This window comes from Glycine soja, chromosome 15 (genome assembly GCF_004193775.1).
Source record: "Glycine soja cultivar W05 chromosome 15, ASM419377v2, whole genome shotgun sequence".
In the NCBI taxonomy this organism is placed as follows: Eukaryota; Viridiplantae; Streptophyta; class Magnoliopsida; order Fabales; family Fabaceae; genus Glycine; species Glycine soja.
Window position 1 is genome coordinate 45,051,623 of NC_041016.1, and position 15,536 is coordinate 45,067,158.

General features: G+C 35.1%; 1 protein-coding gene and 1 long non-coding RNA gene across 2 annotated transcripts in view; both read left to right on the forward strand.

The window, feature by feature from the left end:
* The first annotated feature begins 298 nt into the window (after positions 1 to 298).
* LOC114387425 overlaps positions 299 to 15,536 on the forward strand; it is a 67,787-nt gene continuing 52,549 nt past the window's right edge. The window contains exons 1-3 of the long non-coding RNA XR_003661309.1: positions 299 to 360; positions 758 to 850; positions 950 to 1,069. This is a non-coding gene — a long non-coding RNA (uncharacterized LOC114387425). The remainder of the gene's footprint in view (positions 361 to 757; positions 851 to 949; positions 1,070 to 15,536) is intronic.
* LOC114387424 lies at positions 8,982 to 9,801 on the forward strand. Its single transcript, XM_028347613.1, has 2 exons — positions 8,982 to 9,340; positions 9,422 to 9,801. Exons 1-2 carry the CDS (start codon positions 9,087 to 9,089, stop codon positions 9,483 to 9,485), a joined length of 318 nt encoding a protein of 105 aa, XP_028203414.1. The 5' UTR covers positions 8,982 to 9,086; the 3' UTR covers positions 9,486 to 9,801.

Consider the following 15,536-nt stretch of genomic DNA (forward strand, 5'->3'; position numbering starts at 1 on the left):
TTAAGAGGATAAATTTATTTTCAATAATACTTTCTCTACTTTGATTGGAAATTCAAAATTCAAAATCACAAAATTATCCCTTAAGTCCTTACAAAGGAATCGCTTCTTCTTCTCTTCATCTGTCTCACTCTCACTTTTAATTTTTTGCCCTAAAACCCTCGCGTGGCCACCCAAGGTAAGTCTTCGTCTTCGCTGAACTGCATCGTTGCTATTGTCATCTAAATTTCTGCATTTTTATATTAATTTGTGCAAAAGAAAATTTTCACTTTTTTTTTTCTTCTTCTCTATATTGCTTCACAGAAAAGAGAATAGAGAGGGCAACCGAGTCTTCATCTTCGACTCACCATGAAGCTCATCAAGGTTGACTGTTTATATATGTTTTTCATTTCTTAGTTTAAAAACAAAGAACACATTTAAATTTAGATTTTTTCATTTTCGTTCTTTCTTGGTGTCTTTGCCGGCCCCAAAGGAAGGATAGTGGAATACAGTGTTAGAAGTTTGAATGATGAAGCATTAGGCCACATTGTCCTCTGGTAGAGCTATTATTGGCTTATCGATTTGAATGATGAAGCATTAGGCCACATCTAATTGGAACTGAATTTAAAAGTCTTAATCCTTTCCTAAACTCTGTTCAAAGCATAGTCTTGTTACTCGTCATGGGTTACTCGTCGTGGGTGATTACGACTTCCTTGAATGAATATGTATTCTTTTCTATGAAAGTATTTTCTATTAAACTCGATATTATATTTTTGCACAGTTCAATTCTAGCAACATTACGCTCATTTGTCAAAGTGTATTTTACTGATTAAGATGGGGGCTACTTAGTACCAGGTTGCCCTCCTATTCTCAGGTAAGCTCTAAACAAGTCAAAATTGTGGTACCAAAAAATCAAATTGAATGCAATAAATGAAGTTTCTGACTTGTGAAACCAACTGTGTTGCACTTGCAGCCTCATCAACTACACGTGTTCATCTAACAAACATCTCAATGTGACCAATACGGGTTTCCTCTGCAGCCTACACCTGTCATCACTGCCAATGAATTAATACAGTGAGCATATCTATATAAGGTGCGTTTGGACTTTGGATCATGTCTTATCTTGAACTTAGGATGGGTTAAACATTATTTTTTATTAACTATGATATTTAATTTAACATTGTTTTAAAAACATGATTCTAAGTTTTAGACTTTTCATTGAATATAAAGCTCTTAGAAATAGCTTTTGAATCAACACTAACTTGAGTCGTATTATTAGTCATGCTATTTGTTCAATGTGTACTCTTGAACTCAAGTCATTTTAGTAATTGCCCACAAAATCAGTTTTGGTAGCAAATTTCTAAACAATAATCATATTATATACTACAAACTTATGTTTACTTACAATCAATTCTATAGAACCATGTTAATTCAAAATTAATTCTACAAACACCTCAATTCACTTTTAATATGAATAAATGCGCAGTTATTGTTATTTGGGATTTTTTTAAGAGAATAAAATAGAAAATGCCGAAAATATATGGAACAAAGTTGAAACGTAAATAATGACTAGAACTTCAAAGCTTAACCACCTAATAAATGTATAAGTTATCAAAGTTTAACCATCAACAATAAATCACTCTAGACAAAAGCTGAAACCAGAAGTCCAATGATTAACCACCATATAAGGCAGAAATTAAAACTATTAAAGTCAACAAGCAAAACTTAACCACTAAACAAAAGCCACATCTTAGCACTTAACCACTTAACAAAAGAAAAACATGCCTAAAAGAAAGAAGAAAAATAGCTTAATGTATCGTATATTTTAACAATATTTTTTAATGTATGAAAATGAAAGCAAGTAATTTTGGCGATAAAAAAAAAAAAATTGTTTTTGTTTTTATTTGAGCAATCAAACCAGAATATGAAGCTATCATTACGCCCTGTTTCATCTTACTATTGTCCATTATTACTTCCTAAATCTTAACAGAAAAATTCAAATGAATTTTGCATACAAATGGCGTGCTACCTTCATGAAGTCAATATGATCAAATTAATTCGTCATATTTCACATCTTTCATATTATTTCGTCGAGTTAATAACGATAACCAGCAACGTAGGGTATACTAGCTTGAATGCATGTACGTACGTTTTGTCCTCCCTCCATTTCTTTTCTCCAACTTTTTTTATAATACTTTGTTTATAACATATCTTTACTTTATTTTTTTTCACTTTTTATCTTTCTCCTTAATTAACATCATATTTTATTTTTCAAGTCATTATAAACATACATTTTACTTTTTTTATAGTTCAGTTATATCTCATTTTTTTTTACCTCTATTTACATTTCTTATTATATGATTTATTTATTTCACATATCATATCAATTATATTCTTTCTCTTTCCTTTGCTCCCTATCCCCTCCAACATGGGGTGGACATTTATATATTTTTTTCTTTTCTCTTTTCATGTCTTATTAGAATTGTTGTAAAATATTATGCGATATTATGTAACATTCAAAAGAAAAGGTCATGAGGTTTATATTATACCACCGACAAGCAACCCAGATATGCTGTAATTAAATTGGACCATCATTAGCAGTAGAGAAAGGGAATATACAGGGAAAAACACAGGTAAATTAGAGAGCCCAATAAAATTATACTGCGTCACGTACAATACAACCTTCAATAACCCAATTAAATAATTTAACGAAATTGCAGTTGAATGGTTCCTTGAATTCATTTCCAAGTTAGGTAAATAGACTAGGCAATTAAAATTTAGAGCATCGATCTTATTTTTTTTTTATTTTAATGAGATAATTTAACAAAGGTTGGAGACAGGCCAATTCCAAGTCAAAAATTGTGAAGTAATGTACTTGTAACTCTATCACAAAGCCAACGACTCAGCCATATCAAAACTACAAAGTCCACCATTATAACCTTCACAAGATGGAGCGGTTTAACAAACATCGTACACTGCCCCTCAATATAAGTCAATTCACATTCTCTGTCGTGGGAAACTTTACAATTGCAAAACCAAATACAATATAAAATTAACCTTGAATAGAAAACAGAAACCACACATAAACTCTCTGATGGAAAACCAAATAGCAAGAGATGCAACTGGGAAAATCGTTATTGTTATTTGGGATTTTTTTAAGAATAAATGTTTACTTACAATCAATTATACTAGTATATACTATGAATCGTTATTTGGGATTTTTTTAAGAATAAATGTGTAGAATTGTAAAAGTTTTTTACATAATTTTTTTATAATAATAACTTAAAAATTAAATGTATTAAAAAAACTTAAAAATTAAATTAAACATGAATTTAATAGATTGACAATGTAAAATCTTACACTAACCATACATATTTACTAAACTCTGTTTTTGGATACTAAAAAAAGAGTACTGGTTGGGCCATAACAAATTAGTGTATTTCCTTTAGACTTAGATAATAGTAAAAAATAAATAAAATTTATTTTGATCAGCACCTATTTATTAGTTTTGCTTCTGAGTGTAGCATTCATATCGATATTTGATTTTCGGAATGATGATTGATGTAGGTGTTCATTCAGTTATTTCTTTGATTCTTGCTTTCATTTTGGACCATACTGCTCATCATCACAGGTACAAATGTTTGTTACCAATAAATATTTTTATTACGTGTTCACTGCCATTAATGACAATTGATATATGCTATATAAATTGTGTTCATGATGAGTGAACCTTAGATTCCCGTTTGAGATTAGATGCAATGATTCTTGCGGACAGTTCGCATTAATCATTGTATTCAATCTTGAATTGTCCATTTGGACAGTTTGGGGAGACTAATATTTTTACGGTAGATTCATGTGTTAAGGTTAAAATTATTTTGTTTAATTTGATGAAATTTCGGTAATGCATTTCTAGTTGTTCTCTGAGTGCATACTTGATTATCGGGAAATTAATTTCACTGATTTCATGTCGTGTACTTGGAGACCAATGCGAAATGCTGCCAAAATTTTGTCAAATTTAACAAAATAGAATTAACCCTGATGTATGAAGCTACCATAAAAGACGGTCTTCCCGAATGGGATAGGGCCACACCTATAATAAAAAGTGAGATTTTCATGCTTCGAATAACTTTGAGAGTATGACCGAGTTATTACTTAGATGGATCGAAGTTGGATGAATGAAAGTGGCATTAGCCTAGAATATGAGGAAGGCGTCGAACAATTCTTACAATTTGCTTCAGAAAGAGGTCAACCGGATGAAGATGGAAAATATTATTGTCCTTGCATCAATTGTTTGAACGGAAGACGACAAATACTGGATGACATATGAGAGCATCTGTTGTGTTACGGAATTAAGAGAAATTATACGACGTGGATATGGCATGGTGAAATGACAGACATGTAGAGTGGGCAACAATCCGAACCGTTTGATGTAGAAATGGGAGATCGCTTGGAGGATATGATTCGTGACCTTGGACAAGAGTCTTTCCAGCAAGCACATGCCCCTGTGTATGAAAGATTGCAGAGTGACTCAACGAAGCCTTTGTATCCGGCGTGCAACAATTCCTTGACGCTATTGTCAGCGGTGTTAAGTCTGGTTAATTGTCAATGCCAGATATGGATGGAGTGACAAAAGCTTTACTTCATTGCTTCAAATAATGCACGATCTGCTTCCACAGGATAACACATTGCCTAAAAGCTACTATCAGGCCAAGAAGATATTGTGTCCGATGGGTATTGAGTATCAGAAGATTCATGCTTGCCCTAATAATTGCATACTGTACAGACATGAATTTGAAGAAATGTCGAAATGCCCTAGGTGTGGGGCGTCACGGTACAAGGTGAAGGATGATGAGGACTGCAGTTCTGATGAAAACTCAAAGAAGGGCCCTCCAGCGAAGGTGTTGTGGTATCTTGCCATCATTCCAAGGTTTAAGCGTTTATTTGCTAATGAGGATGACGCAAAAGATCTTACGTGACATGCAAATGGGAGAAAATTTGATGGAATGGTCCGTCATCCAACTGATTGCTCCCAATGGAAGAAAATTGATAGTTTGTATCCAGATTTCGGCAAAGAGGCAAGAAATCTGAGGCTTAGACTAGCCAGTGATGGAATGAATCCATATGGCAATTTAAGAACTCAACACAGTTCATGGCCACTTCTACTAGTAATTTACAATTTTCTGCCTTGGTTGTGCATGAAACGAAAATACATGATGTTGTCTATGATGATATCGGGCCCAAGATAACCAGGAAATGACATTGATGTTTATCTAAGTCCGTTGATTGAAGACCTGAGAAAGTTGTGTGATGAGGGGGTTTTAGTGTTTGATTGGTTTAGCAAGGAGACTTTTCAAATGCGTGCAATGCTTTTTTGTACCATTAATGACTTTCCAGCATATGAGAATCTTAGCGGTTACAGTGTTAAGGGTCATCATGCATGGCCCATCTGTGAAGAAGACACAAGCTACATACAACTAAAACATGGTAGAAAAATAGTGTACACTAGACATCGCCGTTTTCTAAAAGCTCATCACCCTTACAGAAGATTGAAAAAAACTTTTAATGGAAGTCAAGAGCACGAAACTGCGTGGATACCATTAACTAGTGAGCAGGTCTTCCAGCGGGTTGAACACCTTAATACTATATTTGGAAAGACCCAAAAGAAGGATAAAAGTAAGAGTTGCATATGGAAGAAGAGGTCCATTTTCTTTGATCTTCCGTACTGGTCTGATCTAGATGTTAGACATTGTATTGATGTTATGCATGTAGAGAAAAATGTATGTGACAGTGTCATTGGGACACTCCTTAACATTCAGGGCAAGACGAAAGATGGTCTAAATACCCGTCAAGATCTAGCTGACATGGGCATACAATCGTTGTTGCATCCAAGGTCTGATGGTAAAAAAATATACTTGCCTCCAGCTTGTCATATTTTATCCAGAAAGGAGAAGATCAGTTTGTTCCAGTGTCTGCACCGGGTTAAAGTCCCACAAGGATACTCTTCAAATATTAAGAGCCTTGTGCTGTTCAAGGAGCTTAAGCTGGTGGGGTTAAAGTCTCATGATTGTCACGTGTTGATGCAACAATTGTTAGCCGTGGCCATACGAGAAATTTTTCCTAACAAAGTTAGGTTAGCCATAACTCGCCTGTGCTTTTTCTTCAATGCCATATGAAGCAAAGTCCTTGATCCGGTCAAGTTTGATGACCTGGAAAACGAGGCTGCAATTATACTATGCCAGTTGGAGATGTATTTTCCTCGTGCTTTCTTTGACATCATGGTCCACTTAATTGTTCACCTGGTCAGAGAAATCAAATGTTGTGGTCCTGTTTATCTGTGCTGGATGTACCCGGTTGAGCGCTACATGAAGATCTTAAAAGGGTATACCAAGAATCTACATCGTCCAGAAGCATCTATTATTGAAAGGTAAATCGCAGAAGAAGCCGTTGAATTTTGTTCAGAGTACATTGAAAAGGCTAAACCTGTTGGCCTTCCTGAGTCTCGCCATAATGACAGAGTGGGCGGTAAAGGTTCAAGAGAACTGCATGTTATCACTCCAAGTGCAGAAGATTTGTTACAAGCTCACTTGTATGTGTTGAACAACAACAATGAAGTTTTGCCATACATAGTTCAGCATGAATGTTTAGTCAAACAAAGTAATCCAAAAATGTCAAAGAACTGGGTCTTGAAAAATCATAACAAGACTTTCTCTGATTGGTTTAAAGATACAATCTTTGCTGACAAAAATGCTTCTAAAACATTAAGAAAGCTAGCTCATGGGCCTAAGAGAAATGTTATAACTTGGCAAGGATACGACATAAACAAGTATTCCTTTTACACAAAAGCACAAGACGACAAAAGTACAATGCAAAACAGGGGGGGTCACCCTAAGGGCTAAATCTCAACACTTTGCAATTGTACATGATGACAATCCCTATGTAGCTTCAATCCCTTACTTTGGCTTCATTGATGAAATATGGGAGCTTAACTATGTCAAATTTACTGTTTGTGTTTTCAAATGTAAGTGGGTTGACAGCAACACCAGTGTGCGGACTGATGATAGAGGATTTACGTTGGTAGACCTAAAGAAACTAGTTTACCAGAATGACCCTTTCATCATGGCAGAACAAGCTAAGCAAGTATTTTATGTGCAAGACCCTTGTGATGAAAGGTGGTTTGTGGTTCTACACGGGAAAACAATTGGTGTTAATGTAGAAGATGATAATTCATACATAGACACTTAGGTTAGTCCTTTGTCTACACAAATGACTTCTAACAACATTGGAGAAGAAGCCGACGACGTTCATGCTAATCATAATGATCATGATGAAGGAGAATTAATTAACATCGTCTAACGTAATTTTCTAATATAGTATTTCATTTCGGAACATTCATTTACATAACTCATACAATGGTTTTTGATAATATTAACTAACTCAACTTTTTCTCTTTAAAGGACCATGGCTACTCCACCTACCTCGCCTCCTCCTCCTCTTCCTCTTCCTCCTCCTCCTATAGACGCATCAGTGTCTCTATTTACGTTGAAGCGGACACGCAAGGCGACACAGCTACGATCATTGGTCACTAGGCCACCTGGGGCAAAAGAATTTGATATGGGAGGATATTCAGGTATTCGAGTTTCTTCGTTAATTTTCTTTAATAGTCTAAATTTGTTATTTACTTACAATAAAACCTAATTTATTGTTTGTCAGACAGAATTTGAAATCCCTGAACATTCTGACAGTAGGACAAAGAAGAAAATTCTTCAGACTGTCGGCGAGCACTGGAGGCAGTTTAAATCTGACTTGACTTGGAAATAGGCACTTGCAGCCGACAAGGATGGTGTGGACGACATTGTCTGTGAAAAATATGGCATTAGCAAGAAGAAATGGACCTAGTTTTGTCAGACCCGCAGAGACCCCTCATGGGAGGTATGTACTTTGTCATTTTAGTTGTTTTCCACAACAAAATCACTTCTTATAATTCATTGTAATAATCATTTTCATTAATGTTAAACTTTTGCAGGATGTGCGGAAAAAGGCATAAGCCATCCAGAAGCAAAACACTGCCCCCCACATATTGTCTTGTGGGGGTTATAAATATTTAGAACAAAAGCTCATGGCTGAGAAGACAAAGAAAAGATTGGAAGAAGCTGCCCAGTCTGGAAGCACTGAGGGCATCATTGACCCTCCATCTCCCATCAGGCGCCGCGTGAAGTGGAAGATGACCCGCACGAGGAAAACTGGACAGATGACGTCTAAGGCAGCAAAAGAAATAGCTAATAGGATTGTAAGTCATTTTTAATTAATAATTATACTTATCTTTTTGTATTCTGTGAATTCCTTGGACAAATATGTGTTCTGTAAAAGATTCTTTGGACGAGCAGGCGTCACAGGGATTGTTCGTCCCCCATGGACATCAAGATATCCTGACTGCTGCCATTGGGCGACCAGAGCACCCTGGCTGTGCTCGTGCTGCTGGAGCTGGTGTCACCATAAAGCAATACTTTGGATCGGCTTCACGAATGTCCCACAGTTCTTCCTCCATGCCTCCTGAAGACCTACAACAGCTGACCCAACAAATAAGAGACCAACTAAAGGAGTCAATCACAGAAAAAGTGAATCGAAAGCTGATGGCATCCTTCAGCCAGATGTAGTCCCAATTTTAGTCTCAGATGCAATCACAGGGACTTGCACTACCTCTAGAGCTAGAGGTTGGTCCCTCCGGTCCTCGTGTCAGCACAAAGGAGAGTTGTGTTACTCCCTCAGGGATCGATCCAGGGACAGGTGACTCAGACAAATGCGGGCTATACATTGAAGAAAATCTTTCCCGCCTGGTTGCCCTAGGAAGACTTTATGAGGGATCCACAACAATTCACAACATCCCTTTGTTGCATGGCCAAGTCAAGGTTGGTGTTGAGGAGGTTAAAGATGCAGAGGCTTTCGTTCCTGTACCCACTGACGAGGTTACCTTAGTGGGGCAGACACTTAACACCTTCCTTGCTTGGCCAACACATCTTGTGAAGTGTTTATCAGAATAGGTGTTTTACTCTGATTATATGTTTATTTTTTCAATTAATTTGTTCACTGTAATCAAAACTTGTTAATTAACTATGTTTGATCAACAGGCAGCTGTGTCTCCAGCAAAACCTCCAGAAAACCCAGATGAAAAGGTCAATGATCCCCTGTACCTGATGACATTGACCATCCCACAACTGTTTTTGAAGCCTCTCCAAGTTATGTGGGATGCTACCATATTCGGGGTGTTTAATCAAAACTTCCCGTTGTATATAAAGCACGAAGATCTCTCTGAAATTGCACATGGTGGTCAATGTCTCAGCATATCTGTTATACAGTTGTGGATTCTGTAAGTCATTTTAGATTATTGTTAATTACCAAAGTAATTGTTTTAAATTCATACATAATTAAGTTTGGCTTAACAACACAGCCATCTGATTGAGACAAGTGTGCGAGCGGGGAATTCTGATGTGTATGGATTCCTCGAGCCATAGTCCATTCAGAGATCAGGGCAATCACAATTTGAATCCGAAAGTTACATCAAGAGTTGGATACAAAGTTCAAAATGAGATGCTTACCTTGGAGCCTACTTGAATGGGTAAGTCAAACACAACAATTGAATTTAAATAATCTATACTACTACAATAACCCATATTCGTCTCTACTGCAACGGACACTGGCAAATGGTCGTCATTCTGCCTAAGGAAAACCTAGTTGTCTGATTTTGTTCTTTACATAACAGGCTAGACAGCTACCTTAAGGGAATAATTAACAGTCAGTATTGTTTTCAATACATTTTCATTGGCATAACTCAACAACATCAATATTTTAATGTTCCTCATATTCAACACTAGTGCTTTGAAAGGACTTATTGATACTCCACAACCTAAATTCAAGGCTGCTGCTAGGTGGATTGTTGTTAAGGTACGTGATTTAAATAAAACTTCTACTTATATATATTTTATGTGTGTGTACACTAATTGTAGTTAACGTTTAATTAATATCCAAATTTCATTATGTATTTAGTGTAATAGACAAAAAGGAATCACTGAATGTGACTACTACGTGATGCACTGGATGTCCACGATAATCTTAGGATCTTTCAGGAATAATTGGGAGACGGTAATTGTTTATTTCAAACAAAGTTGGTTTTCTTATAATTGTTATTACATTATTAATTTATTTTTTTATTTGATCATGCAGTATTTTAATGAAGTTAGACCATTGGAAGTAGAGAGATTCAAGGCGCTTCGCATCCAGTGGGCACAGTATTATCTAAAAGTTAGAAATCAAACATAGGATGTTAGGCAACTATGTAACTTTAGGTTACTTAATTAGTTTACATACTTTGCATTACATTTTTTACAATTGTTGTTTCATTTTAACATTGAATAACCTTTGTTGATAGCTAGTTTTTTGCTAAAACCTATTTGAAAGCAGAATGCAAATGATATATGTTGTGTGCTGTGTGGTCTGATTTTAAATTTACAGGTTAAATTTTGGTTTTTTTTGTAAAAACAGAGACATTATTTTAAAAAAAATTCCTGAAAACAACATCGGTTTTTTACAGAAGACCGATGTTAATTGTCAATAGTAACACATTCGTTAACATCGATTTTTTTACAGAAAACCGATGTTGACTAACGCTAACATTGATTTTTTTACAAAAAAACAATGTTAACTAACGTTAACATCGGTTTTTTTAAAAAACTGTTGTTAACTGTCAATAGTAACACATTCGTTAACATCGGTTTTTTTTAACTGTCAACATTAACAAATTCGTTAACATCGGTTTTTTAACTAACGTTAACATCATTTTTTTGAAAAAACTGATGTTAACTGTCAACATTAACACATTCGTTAACATCAGTTTTTTTTACAAAAAACCGATGTTAACTGTCAACATTAACACATTCGTTAACATCGGTTTTTTTGTAAAAACCGATGTTAACTTTCAACATTAATATACATTTTTTGGGTGTAATTCATATTAGCAACATCGGTTATTTATATAACCACCGATGTTGGTAATTTTACGTTAACATCGGTTTTTTAAAAACCGATGTTAACGATAATACTATCAACGTCGGTACTTTCAACATCGGTTCAAAAACCGATGTTGAAAGTCATAAATAACCGATGTAGAAAGCATATTTTCCAATAGTGCTAGTTAGCTTTTGTAGTTAATCTAATTTCTATTTACTTAGCAAAAAAATCTTAGAGTACATTGAAGAATCTTGCGCCTTTGTTCTGAATTATCAAGTTGGTAATATCAGAGAGGTGGTCTTTATACTTTCTTCAAGAATTGACAATCGATTTTGTAAGTAGAATAAACTTCCTAAAGATATGATAGAGAGGGTTCACATAAATAATGTGGACTTATCATATGCTAAAAGTTTTAGGATTCCATACAATCATATACATCTTAGATACATGTGGCCATGTGCATTTGACTTTTGCTTAAAAAAAACTTATTTTCTATCAAGAAGTCCCATGTGCAATACAATTTTCCCAAAGAAAAATCATATTTTTGTTATATTAGTTTACTTAAAGAAACTTTCTTATAAACTATTATGAATAAATCAATATGGAGATTATGGTGTTTATCTATTTTTTTATTTTTCAAAATCCTTTATGTTGAATAGAATGAATGAATGGCTAAAGATCAATCAGTCATTGGAAAAAGCCAAATGTACTATGACAAAAATCCTAAGAATGATAAACATGACTTTACTAAGCCAAATGAACCAATTTTGCACAATAAATGAACATGGAGATGTACCCACATGTAGAGGTTCTATATGGATGTACATTATTTACATTTTAATTTATTGTGCAAAAATTCATTCTTCAACATCAGCGAAGCTATGTTTATACCCTTAGGATTTTTATCAAAATATATTTGGCTTTTTCCAATAACTCATAGATCTTGAGCGATTCTCTCATTTTTATTTAGAATGAAAAATTTTGAAAAATCAAAAAATAGTTAGACACAATCTCCATATAGATTCATGCATAATATTTTATATGGAAGTTTCTATTTGAAAAAAAAATACAAGCATGTAACTTTTGTGTGGCTTGCATTGCACATCTAAGACATCTAGGCTGAAAAATAGTCTTTGAAAATTGAAAGTCAAATGCGCATCAAACCACATGCATCCGAGATGTAATATGGTGGTAATTTTTTCATGTATGGAATCCTCACACTTTCAACCAATGATAAGTCCACATTATTGATGTGAACATTCTCTACACACTTTCATGTATGGAAACCATTGTACTTACAAAATAGTTTGTCAATTTTTGAAGAAAGCATAAAGACTCCTTTCATGATATTAGCGGCTTAATCGTTGAACCAAAGCCTCAAAATTTTTCCAATGTCTCTATGTCTTTTCCTATGAAAATAATATAATTGAGATTAACTGCAACCTAACTGACAATGTTTTAAAATAATCCCTTCTCAACCTTCCATTTTGTAATGGAAGAAAAGAAATCAAAATTATGGAATGATATAAATCAAGGAAAACAACAACTCCATATAGTCTTAATTAAATTAAAATCAATCAATCTCTGCAAAATAATGTTTTGGTGCAAACAATAAAAAATAAAAAAAGAAGTTTGATTCATATGCTTTGAAGCAAAGGAACTATGTATTTATATTAGGCAGTTATAGTAGAGTGGGGGTGGAAGAATTATCGAATTCTCTCTCTGGATCTTCCTTCTTTTTAGCATTTTGTTCCCTTTTGAGGTGGTTACTGTTTTTTTTCTTTTGGTGGCTGTAATACGCGGTTTCTTATGTTAATGGAGGATAATTCCTAACTATCTCTTGCATTTGTTTTCCTCTGCTACTAAATTTTTTCCATTCTTGCCTTCATTAATTTGCCTCCTTTACATTGGTGCTTTCATTGCTTCATGGCAGACAACACACGCATGAAGGAGCTTACAGGGGATGTCAAAAGGATCCTGGAGATGATGGAAGACCGCAATAAAGAATATGCTGCTCGGTTTGAGACCTTAGAAACAACACTGGAGATGACACTCAAGGATAAAACTTGAGATCCGGGGAGTATATCACAGGCTATGAACAATCACCCTTTTCAGGTTAGGAATGTTAAGATTGATTTTCCCAGATTTGATGGATCAGATGTTTTACAATGGATATTCAAGGCTGAACAGTTTTTTAACTATCATAAAACACCGAGTGAGCAACGATTGATTATTGCTTCAATTCACTTGGATAAAGAGGTTGTGCCCTGGTACCAAATGATGACTCGTGAAAATTCATTCAAAACATGGATTGCTTTTACGCGAGCCTTAGAGACAGAATTTGGCCCATCACCGTATGAATGTCCTAGATCTCAGTTGTTAAAACTCGCTCAAATTGGTTTAGTTCAGTCATATTACGTGCAGTTCACGGCTTTAGCTAATCGAGTACAAGGAATTACACAAGAAGCTCTATTGGATTGCTTTGTGGGAGGATTAAAACCTGATATCAGAAGGGATGTCATTGCATAATCACCTACATGACTCCTCAGAACAATTTCATTGGCCAAACTCTATGAAGAGAAATATATACCTAAACCCAAACCTTTTTTTTCTTCGAGTTTTTCTTCCAAAACACAAACCTCAAACACAAACTCAAACCTAAACACAAACCAAAACAGCCCTCAATCCCTAAAATCCACAAGCTTTCCCCCACTATTACCCACACCCACCCACCAAACCTATCAATGTTAAGAAAATGACATCGGCAGAAATGCAGTTGAGAAGAGAAAGGGGCCTATGCTTTACTAAGCCAAATGTGCTATGATAAAAATCCCCAGAATGATGAACATGACTTTACTAAGCCAAATGAACCAATTTTGCACAATAAATGAACATGGAGATGTACCCACATGTAAGATTTTGTATGGAAGTTTCTATTTGAAAAAACAAAAATACAAACATGTAACTTTTGTGTGGCTTGCATTGCACATCTAAGACATCTAGGCTGAAAAATAGTCTTTGAAAATTGAAAGTCAAATGCGCACCAAACCACATGGATCCGAGATGTAATATGGTGGTAATTTTTTCATGTACGGAATCCTCACACTTTCAACCAATGATAAGTCCACATTATTGATGTGAACATTCTCTACACACTTTCATGTATGGAAACCATTATAGTTACAAAATAGTTTGTCAATTTTTGAAGAAAGCATAAAGACTCCTTTCATGATATTAGTGGCTTAATCGTTGAACCAAAGGCTCAAAATTTTTCCCATGTCTCTATGTCTTTTCCTATGAAAATAATATAACTGAGATTAACTGCAACCTAACTGACAATATTTTAAAATAATCCCTTCTCAACCTTCCATTTTGTAATGGAAGAAAAGAAATCAAAATATGCAATGATATAAATCAAGGAAAACAACAACTCCATATAGTCTTAATTAAATTAAAATCAATCAATCTCTGCAAAATAATGTTTTGGTGCAAACAATAAAAAATAAAAAAGAAGTTTTTTAACTATCATAAAACACCGGGTGAACAACAATTGATTATTGCTTCAATTCACATGGATAAAGAGGTTGTGACCTGGTACCAAATGATGACTCGTGAAAATTCATTCAAAACATGGATTTCTTTTACGCGAGCCTTAGAGACAGAATTTGTCCCATCACCGTATGAATGTCCTAGATCTCAGTTGTTTAAACTCACCCAAATTTGTTCAGTTCAGTCATATTACGTGCAGTTCACGGCTTTAGCTAATCGAGTACAAGGAATTACACAAAAAGCTCTATTGGATTGCTTTGTGGGAGGATTAAAACCTGATATCAGAAGGGATGCCATTGCACAATCACCTACATCACTCCTTAGAACAATTTCGTTGGCCAAACTCTATGAAGAGAAATATACACCTAAACCCAAACCTTTTTCTTCGAGTTTTTCTTCCAAAACACAAACCTCAAACACAAACTCAAACCTAAACACAAACCAAAACAGCCCTCAATCCCTAAAATCCACATGCTTACCCCCACTATTACCCACAACCACCCGCCAAACCTATCAATGTTAAGAAAACGACATCGGCATAAATGCAGTTGAGAAGAGAAAGGGGCTTATGCATTACTTGTGATGACAAGTTTTCCCCTAGCCATCGTTGTCCTAATAAGCAATATTTTGTTCTACAGTGGGAAGAAGAGGATGAACCTGCATTACAACCAGATCCACCAGACGAGGTTGAGACAGCTGATGACCCCAGTTTGCAAGATCATCATTTGTCTTATAATGCTTTAAAAGGCTCATCAGGTCTTGGAACAATGAAGTTTCAAGGATCAATAAATGGATTGGGAGTGCAGATTCTACTAGATAGTGGGAGTTCAGATAACTTCCTCCAGCCTAGACTAGCTCAATGCCTGAAGTTACCTGTAGAACCAATTCCTAATTTGCAGGTTTTGGTTGGAAATGGAAATGCCTTGACTGCTGAAGGATTAATTCAAGACTTGGAGATGAAAATCCAAGGTCATACACTAAAGCTACCAATGTACCTACTTCCAATTTCT

What these genes read in the sequence shown, in the direction of transcription:
- LOC114387424 (XM_028347613.1), top strand. Translation starts at nt 9,087, where the DNA reads ATGTTTGATCAACAGGCAGCTGTGTCTCCAGCAAAACCTCCAGAAAAC. An exon ending in GTTATACAGTTGTGGATTCT is followed by an intron (nt 9,341 to 9,421) that starts GTAAGTCATTTT and finishes TTAACAACACAG; the next exon opens with CCATCTGATTGAGACAAGTG.